The sequence below is a fragment of the Bos mutus genome, chromosome 9, assembly GCF_027580195.1.
Source record: "Bos mutus isolate GX-2022 chromosome 9, NWIPB_WYAK_1.1, whole genome shotgun sequence".
Taxonomy (NCBI): domain Eukaryota; kingdom Metazoa; phylum Chordata; class Mammalia; order Artiodactyla; family Bovidae; genus Bos; species Bos mutus.
In genome coordinates, this window is record NC_091625.1 from 76,652,417 (window position 1) to 76,674,740 (window position 22,324).

The window sequence follows — 22,324 nt, forward strand, 5'->3', positions numbered from 1 at the left end:
GGAATACTTTTTTCATGTGGAAAGCCGGTTGAGTGGCTTCTTATATCACTTCCAATGCTAAGATTCCAAATCTATTATCCCAGGCTTTCTTACAGGAATGAGAAGACAGTGTGACACAGCGGGTGTGCTAGCTGACTTAATGTCAAAGGACTTGTGTTCAAACCTCAGCCTTTGTCCCTTACAGGCTGTAAGATATCTTGTCTAAGACATCTACCCTTTGACTGTTAAGTTCATGCACCTGCCTCATCTAACTCACAGGGTTTTAATAGGAATGAATGGTGGAAACTAAATGATAGTACATGTATGGAAAAGTACTTTGAAAACCTCAAAGAGTCATATAATTACAAGTGTCTATCATAGTCACATTTGATATGGTCCATATGCATGCATGCTGAAAGAGCTATAGGCTAAAATTACCCTGCTTGGAACTTCTTACCTTAAAAAAGTGAACGTTAGTGAAAGAAAAGGGAAGCTTTGCTAACCTCACTGCTCTGATTCAGCTCAGGCCAAGTCTGGTTTAGTGACGGCATCGACGGAGACTTGCTTGGAGGAGCTTCTGCAGGAGAGCCTGAATAACCTACCTCACCTGGCTGATCCCCAACATCTGCAATTTTAAAATAGAGAAATTTTCTGTGAACAATATATTTTAGTTCTCGAATACTTATTCATAAAAACCTAAGAAGATTTTCACAAGTAGTAATGTATAATCTGAATTTCCTTTTCGCACGTTCCCCAAACATTTTGACAATTAATCAGGCAATATGTATTCCTGCTACTTACTGTATACCTGAAACCAGAGTTTTCCATGAAAAATAAAATCTAGTTAGAAATACACAGAGAAAGAGTGTTGTACGTAGCAATGCAATAAGGTACATGAATCTTCTTTTAATAGAGATGGATTTGTACCAGTTCCCAAAGTGTACTTCAAGGAATATTAATCAGTAAGGCATTTTTAAAAATTAGGTTTTTATTCAAATAAATCTGGGGATACCATAATTCTCTGTTGGACGTGTCCCCACGCACAGACCTAGAGCAAATAAACTTTGTTTAAATCAGTCTTTCCCAAATATAAACTTTCCTAAAATTAGATAAAAATCCCTCAATATTCCCTTGGCATATACTTTAGGAAATGTTGAGTTACACTAGTTCACTTGCATTTTCTCTACAAGTCTTCCCTGTAACCAAGAAGCAGCATATATTTTTAAGGGAGACAGCAAAAGGAGAGAAAGAACCCAGGCACCAACAAAAAGCAAAGTCAATAAGACCACATGAAACAAACTTATCGTTAGGCTCACTAGCGTTTACAGACTTAACCGAGAGGGCTACAAATCCATGACACAATTTCAAAGTGGTTTTTAAAGTATTATGTGATATCATGTTCTACTTTTAATTAGTTAAATAAAAAAGTAAATGTTGCTCAGTCGTGTCCGACTCTTTGCCACCCCATGGACTGTAGCCTACCAGGTTCCTCCGTCCATGGGATTTTCCAGGCAAGAATACTGGAGTGGGTTGCCATTTCCTTCTCCAGGAGAACTTCCCAACCCAGGGATTGAACCCAGGTCTCCTGCGTTGTAGGCAGACGCTTTACCATCTGAGCTACCGGGGAAGTCTTTAATTAGTTAAGGCCTCACCTAAGCTCTCTCTTAAACTATAATTTTAAAATGGAATAAAATTTCAAGGGTAACTAAATTCTCATTCCAATCTTCCCAAGTTTTACATGGCTTTGAATATAATTCCTGTCTGAAAATCACATTAACTTTGCCAAATTAATGGAGTATACCTAATCTGTTTAGAACCTGTGTCAAAAAATATGATTCTAATATCCGTCCCTATCTTTTTGTTTGTGACCATGGGCAAGCTGAATAAAATAAACAGCACCTGAGTTTCTCCATCAGAAAGGAAGACACTTGCCATTAACTGTTAGTACTATATTTCAGATTCCTATAGAGACAGACATATAATAACTTAGTGAAGTATAGGTTTAACCTTTCAATCTATTCGTAAGTAAATCCTTCAAACTTTAGTACTGAACATAGAACCTAATACTTACTAAGCACTCAAATATTTACTGAATGAGTTACTTTTTGTGATCTTCATTTAAATTCATTCTTTAGTGTTATTTCCCTAAAACCAGAGTTAACTACTGAGACTCTGAAAAGTTCTCAGAATTTTTCTTCACCTTATTGTGAACATGATTACCTCGAAATATCAATACTTCTCTTTTACTCACCCTGACATTACTTCTTTATAGTCGTATCACACTGCAAGTTCTAATCTATCATATTTTGATAAATTTTGGTTTTCAAAGATCAAGAGTTATTCAGATTTCTTTCTTACTTCCATGCCTTCTCAATAAAAGTGCCATAGTGATACCAAACCAGTAAGAGGCAGAAATGCTTTAAATAACGTTCAATGAAGACGTTTTAACTCAAAGCTCTCAGAGAACAACTAATGAAAAAAATTATTTATGATAAATAGTAGCAGCAAATTCCTCATGGAGACAGCTTATGGTTTTCAGTCTGGACCAAAATCATGGGCTTTTTTTCCTATGGTAACAAAGGGAAAGGGAGCTGAAGGAGGATATGGCTATAGATCTAACGGTTTACTGGAAGTGAAACTGTTAGAAGGATAGAGATTGAAGAAGTATCTTTAAAAGATCCCTCAAAGCAGGTATTAAAGAAAAGAGAAACAGAATAAAAATAGTATTAACTACAGGATGATTAATTTTCAAAAGAACCTATTCAAAAGTCATATTCCATTTTAACTTAAGCTCTGAGTATCACCTTAGAGCACACTGGGGCCCTCATTTGACTGTCTAGATCTCTGTTTTCCCGTTAGTCCACTCCTGAGAGACTTAGGGCCAGAGGGCATGCCACTACCACTGCTGAAGTTCAGGTCTGGGAAGGATTCTGGGTACCTCTCTAATTCACTGGTGTAAAGGTGCAGCAGGTCTAGCCCCTTGAGGCTGAGAACTGAAGTTAGTCACTCAAATAATTACACTTCATAATCATCCCAAAACAGTTATTTCCCTAAAGTAGTAGTTCTTAAAAATGTGAACCATGGACTCCTGGGAACCCCCATGACTCTGCTAGGGAGTCTAAAAAGTCTGTTGTTTTTGTAATAGTAATAATGCTTTTCCCCTGTGCTGGCACATGCACTGATGGTGCAAAAGCAATGGTGGGTAAAGCTGCTAGCTTATCAGCAAGAATTAAGCCAGAGGCTCCTAAATACACTAGCAGTCATTGTGGTCTTTACTGCCAGGCATTCCAGTTAAAATATATAAAAATAAATAAACCAATAACTTCACTAAAGAGTGTTAACAATTCAGCAGTAAGAATTATTAATTTTATTAAATTTCACCCCAAAACTCATTTTTAAAATACTCTGTATGATAAAATGGGAAACATATATAAAGCACTTCTCCATACTAAAGTGCAGTGGTTTTCTCATGGAAAACTACTTGTGTTCAGTTGTTTGCTGAACAGGCCACTTTTTTCACTGAACACTATCATGTTTGAAAGAACAGTTGATAAAACTATATAATTATTCATACATGGTACAGCACAGATTTCCTCAAAAATGGACTAAGTGACCCTGTATCTAAAATAACTATTGTCAATATTTGTTATCAATGACAAAGTTTGAACTTTTAAGTGAAAGTTGGTATTCTGGAAAATGTATACCATGTCTATAAGCTCAAGAGCTTCCCAGTACTTAAAAGACTTCTTCGATAAGATAGGTTGTAATGGTAACAACTACACTTTTTGATATTTTACAATAAAACGTTCCAACATTTCAAAGAGCTGTACAACTCAATGAACTGATATTTTATAAATAATCAATGCATTATGTTATAAAACCATGCATGGGTAAAAGATTCATTCAAAGTGCAAGACAGATCTATGTAATAGTACAAACAATTCATTAATATGGCTTCACTTTTCACTGCAATTAATCTTTAAGAAATTACTATTTGTTGAGTTTTGGGCTAGTATCAAAGAATATCCAAAATTATATGAAAATAGTCCTTCCTTTTACTATGTGAGGCCAAATTTTCTTCATGTACCAAGAATTAGCAATCTTTTTCTACAAAAGGCCAGACAGTAAATATTTAAGGCTTTATAGGCTTTAAAGTCTCTGTTGCAACCACTCAAATATGCTACTGTGGTCAAAAGAAGCCACAGGTAATTCATAAAGGAATAGGCTTGGCTGTGTTTCAATAAAATTTTATTTTTGGATGCTGAAACTTGAATATCATATATTTTCATGTGTGATAAATTTATTCTCTCTTGAAAACAAAAACCACTCTTTGCTTGTGGGTTATACAAAAACAGTCAGTAAACTGGCTCTGGTCTCAGGGCTTAAGTGTGCCAACCCCTACTATACTTCAAACTAAAACACTCATCAGACTGAATGTAGTATGCAGATAGATGAGATCTAAGCTGTCTTCTATTAAACCAAATATTAAAGAGATTTGCAAAGTTGTAAAACAATGCCACCCTTTTTGCAATAGTTATTTTCCTAAAAATATCTACGCTAATATATAAGGGGTCTATTTTTATTTCAAAATAAAGAAGTATTTTTTTAAGTGTATCACTTTTAATTCCTAATAAAGTTACTATTGATAGATCTAATCTACAAAAACAGAGCTTTTTTGAGGGTCCACAAATTTTTTTAAGAATATAAAGAGGTCCTAAGACAAAAAACTTTGAAAAAAATCACTGTCCTAGAAAATTCAAAAATTATCTCTGGAATAAATTAGCAAAATTACCCACTGGTTCTTTCTTAATTTCATACATAGAACAAATGGCAGTAGATAAAGAGCAAATTACCTATATTCTAGAAACTAACAGTCATGAGTTGGAGAGGAGGCATTAAGTGTATAAATTAACTGCACTTCCTTCAACTTGGCTCCTTATAAATACTCCAACAAAGGGCTTCATGCCCATCCACAAGGGTTAAGTCTTTAAGACTGTATTCTTACGGAGGCAGGGGTGTAGTTTTACTCTTACCTGATGCAGTGTTCCAACCTAGCCTCCTGCTGGAACACTGTGTCAACCCTGCCTCCCTCCTGAGGGTTCTGCTCTGCCCCTGACATCATCAGAGCATCAGGGCTGAAAAAGAAGAGCATGAGCCTAAATTATTTGTTAAAGTCAACCCCAAAAGGGCTTTTATGCAGAAAGTATTTCCATGTATAAAAAGTTTGTCTGGAAGACACAACCTAGTATGATCATACTGATGTACTATCAACCTACACTGAACAGTTAGTAGTAATAATATTAAAAATACACGCCTTATTTTCACAATAGCACTAGCAAATAAACAGTCAGTAGTTTTCATCCTTCAAGCCTCCATAGACTCTGAAAACTTGCCCAGATTCAATTCAGTTCAGTTTACCTCCTGAACAAGCTCTCTCATGAAGAGCTTCGGTTTTATTCTAGGTTTATAACCTACCTAACACAAATTTATCTTATTTTCCTAGTATTATACTCAATATACTAAAAAACTATTTCAAAAATGACTGCCAGATACTATTAATCTTTTACAAATATATATACACTACCTGAAATCTTATGGTTTAAAACTTATTTTTTCAAGTAGCAAAACAAATCCAAGAAGAGTTCTTCAGAATGAAGGTTCAAGGTTCTAAGTTCATTTAACAGCTTCATCTAAGCAAAAGTAACTATATCTTTTATTTATTTTAGGTGTAAATATTATCTGTACAAGAAAAAAAGTTTTAATTTAAAAAAGCAGGTTTCAATAAATTTTGAGTTTTCAAAAACAAACCCTATTTATTAGTACTTTTCTCATTCATATTTTTAAAAGACGAGGCAAGAAATGCATATGCAGAAAGAAATTAAGGACTCAGTTTAAGATATGCTTTGCCTTGAATGATATTACATGGATCAAAAAACTAAGCTCTAGTTCCAAAATTAATTCTACTTCTCCCTGATACTCCATAAATGGAAACCTACTGAGAAAGCAGATCTTAAGAAGGACTCAATTTTGAATTAAAACCAAAGATTTTTACTTCTAAAATTGAAGTAAAAACATGTCCAACAAGGTTTGAAAAGAATAAAACATTTACCCCAAATACTAAACTGCACTTCTCTCTTTTTTTTTTTTTTTGCAGTATTTATCAGTATTTTATAGCAAATACTGTTTTGACTTAGCTATTATACTTCAAAGAAAACTACCTACAGATATACGGGAGGTTTCCATTGTCTAAGGATACCTAAAATGGAAAAAGCCCATTTAAAGCTAATCCAATTAAAATAAGGACTCAAGTTTCATAAACAGAAAAAAACAACTAAACTGGGGCTTTAAGACTAACATAGAAAATGAGTATAAAGAATAAAAGATGTTAAAAATTTGGGGTGAAATTTGGTGGCATAATTAATAAAAGCAAGAATTCAGTAGTGTGCATTGTTACAAGGGCCTATAAGTAAATACAGTAAACAAAGATACAAGATGCAAGAAGACGAGGCTCCCATTTATTTCCATGGAGCTCTCATCCTAACAGAGCAAGACAGACATCCTTCACTTCATTTTGACTTTCACAACACAATCATCAAGACAAAATCTCATTTCTGCAAAAATAATTAAGGGTATCATTAAATATTCCCAAGAGTCTTATTAAATCTACTGTATTTAAACCATAATATTGTAAAGCCCCTAGTGTCATTCTTGCAGAGATTTTCTCCTTTAAGTATGAGCTAGCCTTGTTTGTCAATTTCTGCCAGGAATTTGAGGAGGCTAAGTACTTTTTCCAATTTCATTAAGTGGTGCCCCTTTGCCAGTATTTGCAGTTGTTCTGATTCATCAGTTCCAATACCCCACTATCTGAAAAGAAGGACGCCATTAAGAATGTATACAGATATGGGGGTGGGGTGTGCTTGAGAACTAATTCCTTAGGTGTAGTGGTAATGGTGAATATTGTGCCTATTTTTATTATTTTTATCTTTGCAACTAAAGGCACGTGGAGAGCCAATTTTCCAAAACAAAGATTCAACTTTCTTTGTACAAAACAAAGACATGTGTTTTTTTTTTCTCCCAGCACCATTTTAAACGTAAAGCCAGGAAGTTATCTGAAAATTCCATCAATATGAAGCTGGTTGAATGAAGGAACATTCATATGTATGACAAAGAATGTGACAACTCTGTATGTAATAAAGTACAGAGATGTCCAACATTATTAGAAAAAAATTCACAGATGTATAGTGTGATTGCACTTGTATAAAAACAGCTGTATGTGTTATTTCTGTAGGCTTTTATATGTTAAATTTTCTGGGTGAAAGAAACTTAACATTAATCAACCTAGTCTCAAGTATGGCTTTTTGGCAAATTACTCATAAATTAAAAAGTCTCTGGCTTTAAAAACATTCATGTTAAGTACCACTAGGAGCTTAGAGACCTATGCTATGTATCATATTAACAACAATGAAATACACTCAAATTTACTGCTTAAAGAAGTGATTATGGAGAAGGACACAGAATAGTGAACAAATTCCTTTCCATCTCTGAGTATCTCAACCAGATACTACCAAGGTGCTCATGTGAGCAGTGTGGCGTGAAGACAGGAAACGGTTTTAAAAAACAAGTGGTTCAGTCATTTGGACATTTCAAAAACGTGAATGCCTACTTACGTACACAGTCTGCACCCTGTTAGATACTTAAATACAGTGAACAAGACAGATCTGGTTACTACCTGATACAGTTGTGGTAAGCTAGCAATGTAACCTTAATCTTTTTTTCAAGTGGGGTATATAAATTGGGAGACTGGGAATCAACACATATATGCTACTATTTATATAAAATAGGTTACTAATAAGAACCTACTGCACAGCACTGAATATTCATTGGAAGGACTGATGCTGAAGTTGAAGCTCCAATACTTTCAGGCACCTGGTCCAAAGAGCCAACTCACTGGAAATGACTCTGATGCTGGGATATATTGAGGGCAGGAGAAGAAGTGGGCAGTGGCAGAGGATGAGAGGGTTAGACAGCATCTCTGATTCAATGGACAGGGGTTTGAGCCAGCTGTGGGAGATAGTGAAGGACAGACGAGCCTAGTGTGCTGCAGTCTGTGGGGTCACAGAGTCAGACATGCCTTAGCAACTTAACAATGAGAACTGCATTGCCAAATTCAGAGATGTTCAATGTTAAATATTTTAATTCAGGTCCACAGAAGTACTTCTACCTATGAGCCTTAGAGTTTTCCTGGTTTATCTGATATTTGTGCTTAGTCACTCAGTCGTGTCTGACTCTTTGCGACCCCATGGCACACCAGGCTACTCTGTCCATGGAATTCTCCGGGCAAGAATATTGGAGTGAGTTGCCATGTTCTCCTCCAGAGGATCTTTCCAACCCAGGGATTGAACCCTGGTCCCCCACATTGCAGGCAGAGTCTTTACCATCTGAGCCACCAGAGAAGCCATCTGATATTTAATCCTATAAATCTGTTCAAATGACTTTGGATAAAATACATATTATCCCACCTACGTTTGCACGCCTACAGAAAACTTACTTCAAGCAACTGCAACTCGTCATCATTGTTCATCATCTACCTTTCTATAAGAGTTATTTAAATTATAAATACAGAATACTTGTGGAGCTAATGGCTCAGTGGTAAAGAATCTGCCTGCCAATGCAGGAGACTTGGGGGTTCAATCCCTGGGTCAGGATGATCCTCTGGAGAAGGAAATGGGAACCCATTCCAGTGTCCTTGCCTGAGAAAGCCCATGGACAGAGGAGCCTGGCAGAGTCCAGTCCATGGGATTGCAAAAGAATTAGATATGACTTAGCAACTAAACAAAACAACAACAAAACATCATAAACTTATGACAACAAATGATTTTATTTTCAAAGATATAAATGTTAAGAAAAATATTTTACTTTAAAAATGGCACATATTTAGCATAATAATGCAGAGTACATCATGAGAAACACTGGGCTGGAAGAAGCACAAGCTGGAATCGAGATTGCTGGGAGAAATATCAATAACCTCAGATATGCAGATGACACCACCCTTATGGCAGAAAGTGAAGAACTAAAGAGCCTCTTGATGAAAGTGAAAGAGGAGAGTGAAAAAGTTGGCTTAAAGCTCAACATTCAGAAAACGAAGATCATGGCATCTGGTCCCATCACTTCATGTGAAATAGATGGGGAAACAGTGGAAACAGTGGCTGACTTTATTTTTCTGGGCTCCAAAATCACTGCAGATGGTGACTGCAGCCATGAAATTAAAAGACGCTTACTCCTTGGAAGGAAAGTTATGACCAACCTAGATAGCATATTTAAAAGCAGAGACATTACTCTGTCAAAAAAAGTTCATCTAGTCAAGGCTATGGTTTTTCCAGTAGTCATGTATGGATGTGAGAGTTGGACTGTGAAGAAAGCTGACCGCCGAATAACTGATGCTTTTGAACTATGGTTGGAGAAGACTCTTGAGAGTCCCTTGGACTACAAGGAGATCCAACCAGTCCATCAGTCCTGGGTGTTCATTGGAAGGACTGATGTTGAAACGCCAATACTTTGGCCATTTGATATGAAGAGCTGACTCATTTGAAAAAACCCTGATGCTGGGAAAGATTGAGGGAAGGAGGAGAAGGGGACAACAGAGAATGCGATGGTTGGATGGCATCACTGACTCAATGGACATGGGTTTGGGTGGACTCCGGGAGTCGCTGATGAAGAGTGAGGCCAGGCGTGCTGTGGTTCATGGGGTCGCAAAGAGTCAGACATGACTGAGCGACTGAACTGAACTGAATTCAATAATTATTTACTGAGCTACTTAGTGCTTGCTTGCAAAGTGCAAGGCCCTGAGGATACTACAATGAATATGATCATTTCTAGTTTTTTAAGGTGCTCAGAATGTTGTAGTAGAAGGAGGGGACAACAGGACAGGATTCAGCATAATGTGTGCTGAAATGAACAGCAACGTAGGATATGCTTCGACAGATCAGAGAAGACAGAAACCACCTATGCCTGTAAGTCACAAAGACTCCACAGAAGGGATATTTATGATAAGTTCTCAGGTCAGCCAAAAGAAAGTATTTAGGTATTTCTCCTTTAATTGGGAACTTCTAGAAACACAGCTATTTAAAAATGGTTTTTAAATATACTGATTGAATCACAGTGTCACACAACAATTTCTGTATTTCAAGGGACTTTGTGTCATATAAATCTCAGGCTTACAGTAGGTAAAAGAAAAAAGATTAAATGGTTCTTCCCACCTCCAAACAGAACTCCAAATTTGACTCATTGGAAAAGACTGATGCTGGGAGGGATTGGGGGCAAGAGGAGAAGGGGACGACAGAGGATGAGATGGCTGGATGGCATCACTGACTCGATAGACGTGAGTCTCAGTGAACCCCGGGAGCTGGTGATGGACAGGGAGGCCTGGCGTGCTGCGATTCATGGGGCCGCAAAGAGTCGGACACAACTGAGCGACTGATCTGATCTGATCTGAAAGCAGATTTTAATCTAATATCGTGTGGTCAAAACATTTACAATAAATGTGACTAGAAAACCATATAATATTATATTAGAATTGGAAAAAACACCTATAAAATTATAGTTAGAGCAATAGTGTATAGATACATGCAGGCAAAAAACCAGAGTGTCTCTTTGCTAAACAAATCCAGCAGACATAAAAAGACAAATGCCCAGGAAAGAACTTCTTGAATCATCAGTCTTAAAACTCCATCAGATCAACATGACAAAGAACAAGACTTTATTTAAATTAAAGAAAGAAAAAAAGACTCCATTGCCAAAACGTGAAAGCCAGATTTCACCTATCTGAATCCAACAGTTAATAAGACCACAGAAGTCTCCAGAAAATGACATACAACAGAATAAGTCTGACTCATTTCTTGTTAGTACACTACCAGTTTTTACAAAATTAAAGTCATAGAAAATCTCTACATACAAGGTCCAATTTAGAAATCAATGATACAGCAAGTCTGTAGCTACCTCAACTGTTTCCCTTTTGGCTTACCTAACAAATACGCTAAATAAAGAAGTAATTTTTATCTATTTCTTAATTAGGTAAACCAAAGCAAAGTTATCTAACAAAAACACTTAGCCTTCAGCTCAAGTTAGAGGGTAACTGATACCAAATAACTACCTGAAATGATCAGGAAAATCCTGGGATTCTCACAGAATAGAGTTTGTAAAAACTGAAACCAACAGTAAATTATTTAATCAACCTATTGGTTGATAATAAGTCAGGATACAATTCAAATCCTAAAATAGGTAAAATTCACATTTCACGTGGAGAAACAGATGAAAACAACAGAGTAAATGGTTAGAACTTGCCCAAGTCAGAGACTAATTAACAAACCAGAAGCACACTCAGGTTCTTAACTCCAAGGAGACTTGTTCTCTTCTGGACAGTAATGACGTGTATATGGTTCCTTCCATGTAATTTAGAAAAAGAAGTCAGATCATTTCATTTTTGAGTTAAATAGAAGTTGCCCTTTTAAGAGCCAAATTCTGTTCTATCTTCTTAGAACTATAAAATTCTTTCCAACATAATAGACAAAAGAGAATTTAGATTTAAAAAATTTGAAAACAGTAATTTAGTTTTAATTAAACTTGTTAAGAATTTAGCATTAATTTCCTCTTATTCATTCAGAATGCAAGGAAAATGTATTCTATTCCTGTTTCCTTTTAAAGAAAGCTACCAGTCAATATGAGCCCTTATAAAAACTTTCTGGTAAACATTTTTTAAAAGCATTATCTATAATCAAATACAAATTTTCCAGACTTCTTCAGAATCTGAAGAAAAGAAGTGGGCTTTTTAAAGGAAATGCTTTCAGACTGCAAAGATCTAATGATAAAACAAGATGCATTAAATGAAAAAATGCTGATAATGAAGACTGGCTACTTTACCCACTTCAGATAATTTATAATACAGTTAAATGCCACAAAATAACAAGACACTGTGAAATGCTCTTCAGATCTTCACAATTCATAAGTGTTAAGTGAAACAGTAGCATACACAGTGGTATATATTCTTTATCTTTTTATTTCAAGTTTACTAAATAAGTGAAACCATTATTCCGGGTTTAGCCCATATAGTCTATTCTGATGGCAAATCTATGTACTTCTGATGAAATGTCTAAGCTCTTAACCTAAATTATAACATTTTGATTTTGCTTTAAGGATCAAGTGCTATATTTATGAAGGTATGCAGTCAGGTCTTTTCAGCTCCTGATCTTACCTGCTGAATCTTCCAAATCAATCAGTTTGGGCATTAAGCTCTCAGGGAGTTTTTCCGGTAAGTCATAGCCATTCTTCCTAGCAACTACCAGATGAAAAGCAGCACAAAACTCATCCAGTGTCAAGGCTCCATCTTTATCAAAGTCTGAGAGTTCCCTAGAATAAAAACTTATTATTAATATGATCATATTCTGCTTTGGCTCCTTTTAGGTTTCAAAAAGAAGCAAGAGAAATTATTTCCCAGAAAATAGCAATTAAGAATTTTAAAAATTCCACAGATGAAGGACATGTAATATGTAATATAACGACACGCATGCTAAGTTGCTTCAGTCATGTCCGACTCTGTGACCCCATGGACTGTATAGCCCGCCAGGCTCCTTGGCCCATGGGATTCTCCAGGCCAGAATACTGGAGTGTGTTGCCATGCCTTTCTCCAAGGGATCTTCCCTACCCAGGGATCGAACCCAGGTCTCTTATGTCTCCTGCACTGGCAGGCGGGTTCTTTACCACTAGTGCCACCTGGGAAGCCCAAAACAAATATAGCAAACTGTTAATTGTAGGCAGTGGGCATATGGGTGTTCAAGGCACAATTCTTTACGCTTTTCTGTATACTTTAAATTCTCATAATAAAATGCTGAAAAAATAGTCCCAATAAATAAAGTCACCAAAAAATGACCTTTAACACACTTGCATTTCTAGTAAAAGGATTTAGTTAAATCCTGGCTTACTTAATAAGTCACTGAAATTTTTAAAAATTGTTTTTATTGTTATCAAATTTCTACATGTATGCATTTTAAAGCATCTAACAGAATTACAAGTCCTGATACATTGAAACAGCAGCCCCACCCTGGTGTCCATTTCCTGGTTGCAGAAACAATCATTTTTTAATTTATTACCTTAAATTACATAAATGTTAACAGCATGCATATATTGCCAGTTATTGATTTTTCAGTTTTAGGCATTATCTACGTACTTCCTACCATAGTATCCTATGTGTCTAAAGATGCTACTAACAAAGTAATTTAGAATATAAATAAATACATTGATATAAAGTAGAAATAACATGTATTTATCTGATAATTGCTTTTAAAAAGTAATTTGTGATTGCAGTTTGTGCTCTAATGGCTAATTTCAACTACATACCAGCTATCCTGAGTCTCAGTCTAAATTTAAATGGGAGCTAAGCATGTTCTTGAGATCTTGCCTTGGTATAGGACTTACTAACCCTGTTAAAAACCAAATGGGATAAACATACCATGTATGAGCAAACCAGCTTTTATGCCACACATTATTCTCTCAACAAAACAGCTGATACAGCTTAAAAACTTTTAGCACACTTTAAAGAACTACTGCAGAGTAATCACTTAGTTCCTTTCTAAAGAGTGAGAGAGAAGCTGGATATTATGAGGCAATACTGAGTTCTTTGAGAACATTCTTGAAAAGGTTACTCTAATAGTTTAAGTTCAAAAATCTACCTGCTGTAAACTCTTTTGAAACAACCCACATTACCCAACTAATGATATACCACACTTACCAAATATGAGAAAGTTCAAGAATAGGAAGTTTTGATTTTGTAAAAAACTCTTTAGCTGCAGATCCTGAAATATTAAAACAGTGTTGTTTAGTGTTATTCTGAACTTACAGCTCCAAGAATAAAATGTGAGGTAAGAGTCTTAAGACTTCTGCCACTGAGAAAAAGGTAACCTTAACATGTGCACATGTCATATTTTTGGTTTCCAGTGACTATAAACTTTTTAGACAATTTGAGAATTAATTTATCCTTTATCATCACTGACGAATGAAACCGTATCTTTGAGATTATGAAACTGAGACCGTCCTATCCCATTTAGAAGAACTTCTGTTTTTAACAACTCACCTGGAATAAATCCATTTAGATCAGGCTGAATGGTTTTAAATTGATTTACATAATACTGTCTTTGTTCATCTGTTATTTTCCAAGGATCGTCATAACTACTGGATTGCCTACGAATTTCATTGGCAGTTGTAGCTGAGGCTACAGTTCGTACTGTTGTCTGGTCCTGTAATGAAACATTTTTTCCTCAGTACAGTATCTATCTATATGACTATATGGACCAAGATCGTTAAGTTACTTATCTTTGAAAGTAAAACTTACTTTTTGTGGATGTTTAAAAATAAGCCTTAACTCATCAGCAAACCACATATTTGTTACATAGGTTATTAAACATTTTTGCACAAAGATTACATAAATATGTAGAATGATAGCAATATGTAAGCAACAGAAAGCTATGTAAAAGGTGCTAAGAAAGCCAAGCAAATACATTCCTAGATGCAGAAACGTTTCAAAACTTCACTATGGGATTAGCAAGAAAATCAGCCAAAACTTTCAATAAAACGTTCCAATGAAAACAGACTTGAAGAAAAGGCACAAAGTTCTTTTTTGTTTTAATAAAAGAGTGAACTTGCATTTATAAAATGTGCAACAGCAAAATATAAAAACAATGACAGCAGCAATACTCTTAATGAAGCAAATAAAAATGCAATACCAATAAAATGTCACACCTGGACAGAAGCAGGATGCATGGTTAAAAGAGTACTGGTTGGTGGAGTATCAGCAAAACTGACCCAATTTTCTTGAGGTGGAGGTGGAGAATGTCCTGACCACACTGCATCACCAGCAGAAGAACCTAAAAACGGAATGGGTAAACATGCTGACTCACTTTTGGAAGAAAAAATAAAGTTACCAGGTTTTTAATGATAACAAATCACCAGACATATGAACAAGTTTTCTTTTAAAAAGCTAACTCTGAGGAAATATTAACAACTTCCAAAATGGAATCTTATCTGCCAATTTAAAATTAGACCTCATTTGGCATAATAACCAACTTACTGCTATAATAAGCAATATAGCAGCAGAATCATTTTTATAACAAAGTATACTTCCCTTCACTAATATAATAAATATACCTGGGAATATATCTCCGATATAATATATCTCTTATACATTTTACCCTTCAGATAGAATCTGATACCTATAAACTTTTGTCTAAGCATCATAGATATAAGTAAATGCAATTATACTCAATTTACTTAGAAACTTTCACAGTTGGCTTTTGCTTCTATTTAAGGCACTTAATGAGTCTGAGTAAACTCCAGGAGTTGGTAGTGGACAGGGAGGCCTGGCGTGCTACAGTCCATGGGGTTGCAAAGAGTCAGACATGACTGAGCGACTGAACTGAACTGAACTGAACTGAACTGAACTTATAAATTAAAAGCTGACTTCGAGGCAACTCTTAAAGGAACATTCTTAAGTTTCCTTCCATCTACAGCCCTTAATAAATGTTACTTTTAAAAATTTTCTAAATACCTGATTGTGCTTCACCAAAGGGAGACCAGAACGGCCCAGGTCCTGCAAGAGGCCTCTCGCTGTTTCCTCCACTGGGATGGCGGTTGTGCTTCCTCCACGTGTGTGGAGAAGCCGGTGGAGACTGCTGTGGCGAGACTACTGGGGACACAGGTTCCTAGAAAGAACATCATTATTTGAAAATTTAAATTTTAAGGTAACATGTTTTAGTGTAAGCATTCCCACAGTACATCAGCTGACAGCATGTACATGATTACCTGCTGATCTACAGATGCACGAGGCTGCACAGTATCATGGCTTGTGGACCCTTTTTTCACTTGTCCCCTGCCAGGTGGTGGGGGGATTACACCAGAGTAAGACCCTTGATTTTCAGAATCTGAAGAATATGAGGTTGGATGACGAGATTCCTGTTCATTCTTTGAAGCAACAAATCTTGGCAGAGGAAGGTCCTTTACTGTTAACCACAAAAATAATTATTACTTCAAAACGAAACAGGGTATACACATTAAAAATCTGAAATAAGAGATGAATTTGTTATTAGAAAGAATTTTTGCAAAAACTAAGAAACAATAGACACAAAATGTTTATCACCACAAAATTCAGATCATCTCCCTTAGATTGTTTAGGTAAACTCTGATCTAGAAGGTAGTAGTAACAGCACTCTGTCACTCTAAGGGGTTAAGCTGTATGAAATGTTCAGTGCATGCCAGGCCTTTGTTTGTACTTTACATTTATCTCATAACCATATAAACCTTACAAAAATCCCCATTTTACAGATAAAAAAGTGAGACTCTAAGATGCCAAGGTCACTGACAGTAACCGACTGTTAGGATCTGCAGCCAGGTCAATCTGACCCTGAAGCCTAGACTGTTTCTACTCACACTGGTTCCCTAAAGGAAGATGTTAGAGCTCTAAACAAAACAAGACTATGCACTAAGTTTGAACTAGATTAATCTAGACATTTTCACTGAAGAAATTAATGAAAACATCTTACTGTCCACCTGCCAAGGACACAGTTTACAAGGCGTTAGTTGTACCTCCCACTTTAGTCCAGCTATGACACTCCTAATGCAAATATTCTACATTCACTTTTAAATAGAGAAAAGGATGAAAGGCTGAGAATGTCTCTGCACATTTTTAGACTAGAACAATACAGCAGCAGCAGCATCTTTAGAAGAAAGTGTACTTTCCTGCACCATGATTACCTGCATTTCTCTTTAGAATCTCTGCATTAGGGAGGGAAAATAGTAATGTTTATGCAGTATTTATATAAAGGAAATAAAAATTACCTAAAAAGAATGTAAACTCTCAATTCTAGAACAATGAAATGAGAGCTCCACATTGAAAACTTCTGGATGACTATTAAACAGAGGTGCTACTTAAAACTATTTTATAAAAATTCTAACATTACAGAAAACCTCAAGTTTTCTCTTCCCACCCCATTCCCTATGAAAACCAAAGAACTCTGCATTTTAAGAATGAAGAAGAAATTCTTAAGGATTTAATTCTTAAGAAATTAAGAATTTTCAACTACTTAGGCATCAATGAGCCTTCAAATAATAGAAAACCACGTTATCCTAGGTGACACTTGTAGGGTGGGCAGATGCTTGCATTTGGGTTTTAGCCTGCCAATATTTTAACACTGTCTCTACCAATCAAAATTTTGGTTAACTAATACTTTCTAAACTTCAAATGGAACTTTCATAGCTTTTCCAAACAGGAAAACACTAAGCATAACATTGTTTTATACTTAGTAGAAAAGAATATAAGGAGGGCATATATGAGATAGTCACTACAATTCATCAGCTACCTTGATAAAATTATTCATCTAAATTCTAAGCAATTTTTAGTAAATTAAAGTTGTCATTTTAAGTTTTTATATTACCATAAAATATGTGTGATGTACATAAATGCCGTAACAGAGTTAAGGTAGACATATTTTTCTAATATTAACAAATGAAAAAAGTATGGCAGGAATAAAGTCACGATACTTTAACTCAAGGTCACAAATGCCACTGAAACATCAGAAAGACTCCACAGTTCTACCGACTTTATTTCACTTTTGATTAGAAGTTCATTTTCATTTCAGTTACTAATATATTCCATAGTTACCTGTATTTATACTTTCCACTCTTAAAGGGAAGCCAGACTGGGCAACAGCTACAAGTTTCAAAGCAATATAGAACTGACTTCTTCCAAAATAACCAAGTCTTGTCGCACCACAAAGCTCCATAATCTATAAAAGAAAAAAATGCTAATATCAAGAATTTTGACAATAATTCTCCACAAAAGCAGCTATCCGACCTCTCTAACTTTTCCAAAATACATAGCTGACATATGGCATATTACTCTCAACTGACGACCAACTCTTCAAGTTTCAGTTTTAAATGTTTGAAAATAAAAAGGCACTGACCTTACAATAGGTTATCATTCTCCTACTTAGTAAAATTCATGTGATAAACAATTATATTTTATTAAAAATAACTGGAACTTTTAGAAACAAATGTACCATCTATTCTTCTTCATAAACACTGTGCATACAATAGGGTCAAAAGTTTCTGCAACTAATAGATTATTACCCAGTCATTTAAGGTAAATCATAAAATGACATACTAAGTAGGAAAGGGCATGATCCATAATTTTGACCACATAAATACAAACTTTAAAACAACCAGATATATAAAGATTCTACCAGCAAGTTTGCTAGGTAAGATTGCGAATATGGGTTATTTCTCTTTACTCTCCAGATTATATTTAATGTGGTTATACTACTTTTCTTTAAAACAATAATTTTTGTTTGCCTTTTTAAAAAAAAAAAAAAGCATGAAGCCTTTTAGGGATTGTTCTAATAATTCAACAAATATTTCTTGACTGGCTACTACAAGTATCAAACTGTGCTCAGCCACTCAGTTGTGTGGGGCTCTTTGGATTGTAGCCCACAGGGAACCTCTGTCCATGGGATTTTTCAGGCAAGAATACTGGAGAGGGTTGCCATTTCCTTCTCCAGGGGAATCTTCCCAACCCAGGGATCAAACCTATGTTTCCTGCACTGGAAGGCAGAATCTTTACTGCTGAGCTATTGGGGAAAAGAGAATTTAGGTTACAAAATTAAATTATAATCCCAAAAGGTGTATTAATATCTATTATACAGACATCACAAAGTCACCCTAAAACAAGCACTAAGTAACCTTATCTCAGCTTCTCAAAAATCCAAATTCTTGTACAAAGAGAGCATATTTAGTCTAATTTAGTCTATTTTCTTTTTCCCAACACATTCAAAGGAAGATTAAGGTACCTGAGATGTTGTGATACTAAGTCAGAAGTAAAGTATTTAGTAGAATTGCAAAGAAGTACCTATCAATGGTTCAGCATATCACAATAACAATAACCATTTGTTTACTTGCACTAGGAAAGACGACATTTTTGCTATGACTGATCATCATGGGAGGAAGTTCCTGTTTCTGTCACTAAGGGGCATCACTTCTGTGTAAATTTAAAAGGGCAAAGAGGATAAAGAGGCAGGTTTACATTAAGAGAACTACGGGGAAAAGGAGGGTGAGAGTTAAGAATGAAGAGCACACAGCCAGGCAGCATATGAAGGCATTGTGTTATGGTTATTGTGCCCACTGGGAACCCCCTCAGGGATCATTATACATCTCAGATACTTTTATTTATAACCCAAAGCATCTAAAATACACCAGGTAAGAGCTAGATAAAGGGAAGACCTAAAAGGGGATCACGTGTAGTTTGTTTATCCCTACTACATCTGTTTCAGGTGCCTGTGAGATTTTCAGGGGGAGATACCCTGGTAACAGAACAAAGAGGCAGAGTTCAGAAGGGAATACATTGAGGAGCTGTGCTCCATCCTGGCAAGCAGACAGGAGGTCATGACTGAAGCTGGGGGACCAATAAATGAGACTGCCAGCAAGCCCAGAGTGACAAAAGGAAACCTAACAGGCAGGTATAAAAAGGAGCTTATGAAAGAGAAAGTGGGAAAAAATAGCAGCAGAAAGTGGGAAACCAAAGGTGGGACAAGGCTTTGGAAGGTGCGAGCAAGCTTTAACGGAAACAATCATTGCACACACAGATTTACATACAAGGTGTTATGAGAAGCCACCTAAACTCCCAAGAATAGATAAAAGTAATTATGGAATAGCCATATGAGAAAAATATGTAGCCTTTAAAATTCACTTATAGGATTAATGTTATGAAAGCAAAAAGCAGAACACAAAGCAGCATATACATAAGCATAACCCAATTCTATTATAATATATACATAAAAATGGTAGTGAATATGCCAGCATATATTTCTGGGTGCTGAGATTAAGGGATATTTCTATATTTATATACATGAGGCTGTATGTACTCCAAAAATATATAATATTATTTAATCAGAAAATTGATAATAAATAATTTCTAAAAAGAAGCAGCAGAACCCCCAAAAATGGGGGGGGGCAGAATATGATCTATGTTTTACAATTATGTTTTGTTACTTGAACAGTTATAGGGATGAGGTAGGATAAAATCCAGTTAGCAATGGGTTAAGGAATAAACAGGAGGAATTTAAGTAGAAAGAGAAGTACAAAACAGGTTAAGATATTTGGCTTTAAAGAAAGTAAGTTTAGAAGGGTACTTTTGCTTCTCTTAAGTCTCAGAGCTAGTTCAGTAGAAGAGACACTAGAAATCAGGTCTTTTGATTCCAAATCCAAAGTTCTTCCCAGGATGTAAGGCTGAAGTGGGGAGTGGGATGGGGTAGAAGAGCAAGGAGAAATACTATGCTTCTACTGTAGCAGACATAACAAAATTTTAAAAGTCTGTATGCCAAGCTGCCGCCTCAAGAAAGATGTTTTGAAAAGAGCAGATAAAAAGAATCAGAGGCAATAAATGCGATTATTCCTCTACAGCTCCTCCCGCCGGCATCCCTTGCGAGACTCATCCTGTGGCCCAAGTCAGGCATGTGTGTCGCTGTGTGAACACTGGAGAGGAAGAAACACGTTATGACATAAATTTACAAAAATAATACCTGAAAAAACAATCTAAAGAGGCCTATCAGGATTGAAATTACCAAGAAGTCTAAATTACTATCACAATCTGTGAATTAAGACAAAATCTGTCTCTAGAGAAATATTTGGAATAAATTCCTAGAAGGAGACCTGCTGGACCAAACTATCAGTTTATTTTAAAATGCATAACCTATCGCCAATTGCCTTTCCAAAAGGTTACTGAAACTTATTCTTTCACAGTCAGTATGAGAATGTTTCTCATCATCTGTCATTTCATCTTTTTCTCCAGCAACTTGAAAAGCCACTCACATACTTAGATGTATTTATATTTGACCTCCTGTGTTACACAGCTCTACATAACTATTCCTGGATCTGTAACATTCTTTTTTTTTTTGTCATCTCTACTTTATTTTTTAAAACAATTTTAAATTGGGATATAGCTGCTTAACCTTCTTTTAAAACTACTTTAGCTTTATAATATTTAAATACCTGGAGTAAGGTTAGCCCAACCTTTGCTTTTTGTTCTTGTTTAGAATTTCCTTTGCTATTCTCATGTTACTTAATCTTTCAAATAATCTTTAAAATCACTTATCAAAATAAATGGAGATTTTAACTGGGACAGCAATTTTCACGTACAGTCTGGTTTCTAACTTTAACAAGACCACTTCACTGTTTTATCATTAAGGGCACTGTTGGCTAATACTGTGCAATACCTTTGTTAAGAAACTATTTAGCTAGTTCTACTATTCTAATAGTTTTGTTTGGGGCCTTATATTTTAAAAAACCACAGAGATGTTAGTTTTATTATGTCCATTTTGGAGCAGAAAATGAAAAGATGGTTAATTTTTCTCTTTGGCCTTATTAATATTAATAGTTCTATTAATAGAGTTCCTAACATCAAACCACCCTTTGATCCCTAAAATGAATTTCATTTAGTCATGGTGCATTACATTTTCAAATAATATTTATATAAAATTTTAACCACAATCTTAAAATGACTGTTAAAAAAATATTATATCTGAAAGGTATGGAATTGATATTAGTTGGCTTCGTAAGCACAATTAGCAAGCTTTTTTCCTGCTCTAAAATACTTTAAATAGATTAGGAATTCCATAATCCTTAAAGATTTAGAAGACAGTTCACCAATGACAGAGGGTGGGCATCTCTGATATACAACTCATTTTCTTCCATGTTACTGGGAATAAACTAGGTTTTCTATCTCTAAAATATTTGATAATTTCCAAGAAAATCATTTATCACCTCCAGATTTAGAAAGTTATTATTAGTTCAACATTATTCAAAGGAGTCTCACTTTTTTAATTGCCTCTTTATGGTAATTTTCCCTTATTCGAAATCATGCATATTTGTGCAAAAGCTCACACAGCTATCTGATCATGAAAACCACTTAAAGTCCCTAAGATACAGAGTCCCACACCCTTCCCTTTAGATTCTAACTCATTTAGGAAACCCAGGGCCAGCGAGTGATTGCTGGTACACTACTGACAGCTACTGAAAATGATGAACCTTTATTTTATTAACATTACAAAATGTATATGCTCATGGTAAAAGAAGTGAGATATACTTACAATACAGAATTAAAAGTTCTTATAAGCCTCATCAAAAGTAACAATTTTTTTATGTTCTTCCAATTTTCTCTACACATATACAAACATATGAGCACACATACTTCACACACACTTTTTACCCATGTAGGGTCATACTATATATGATTTTTTTCTACATAATACTATTC

General features: G+C 35.4%; 1 protein-coding gene across 4 annotated transcripts in view; it reads right to left on the bottom strand.

Moving 5' to 3' along the window:
• Positions 1–22,324, bottom strand: part of REPS1 (RALBP1 associated Eps domain containing 1) — an 89,982-nt gene that overhangs the window by 30,925 nt on the left and 36,733 nt on the right. For 3 of the 4 annotated variants that reach the window (XM_005891955.3, XM_005891954.2, XM_005891953.3), the window contains exons 2-9: positions 17,681–17,804; positions 15,826–16,022; positions 15,572–15,725; positions 14,767–14,891; positions 14,102–14,264; positions 13,760–13,823; positions 12,227–12,381; positions 483–604 (exon numbers count right to left, since the gene is read on the bottom strand). In XM_005891955.3, the coding sequence (XP_005892017.1) occupies positions 483–604; positions 12,227–12,381; positions 13,760–13,823; positions 14,102–14,264; positions 14,767–14,891; positions 15,572–15,725; positions 15,826–16,022; positions 17,681–17,804 (1,104 nt within the window). The remainder of the gene's footprint in view (positions 1–482; positions 605–12,226; positions 12,382–13,759; positions 13,824–14,101; positions 14,265–14,766; positions 14,892–15,571; positions 15,726–15,825; positions 16,023–17,680; positions 17,805–22,324) is intronic. The other variant, XM_070376766.1, reaches the window with a different exon arrangement.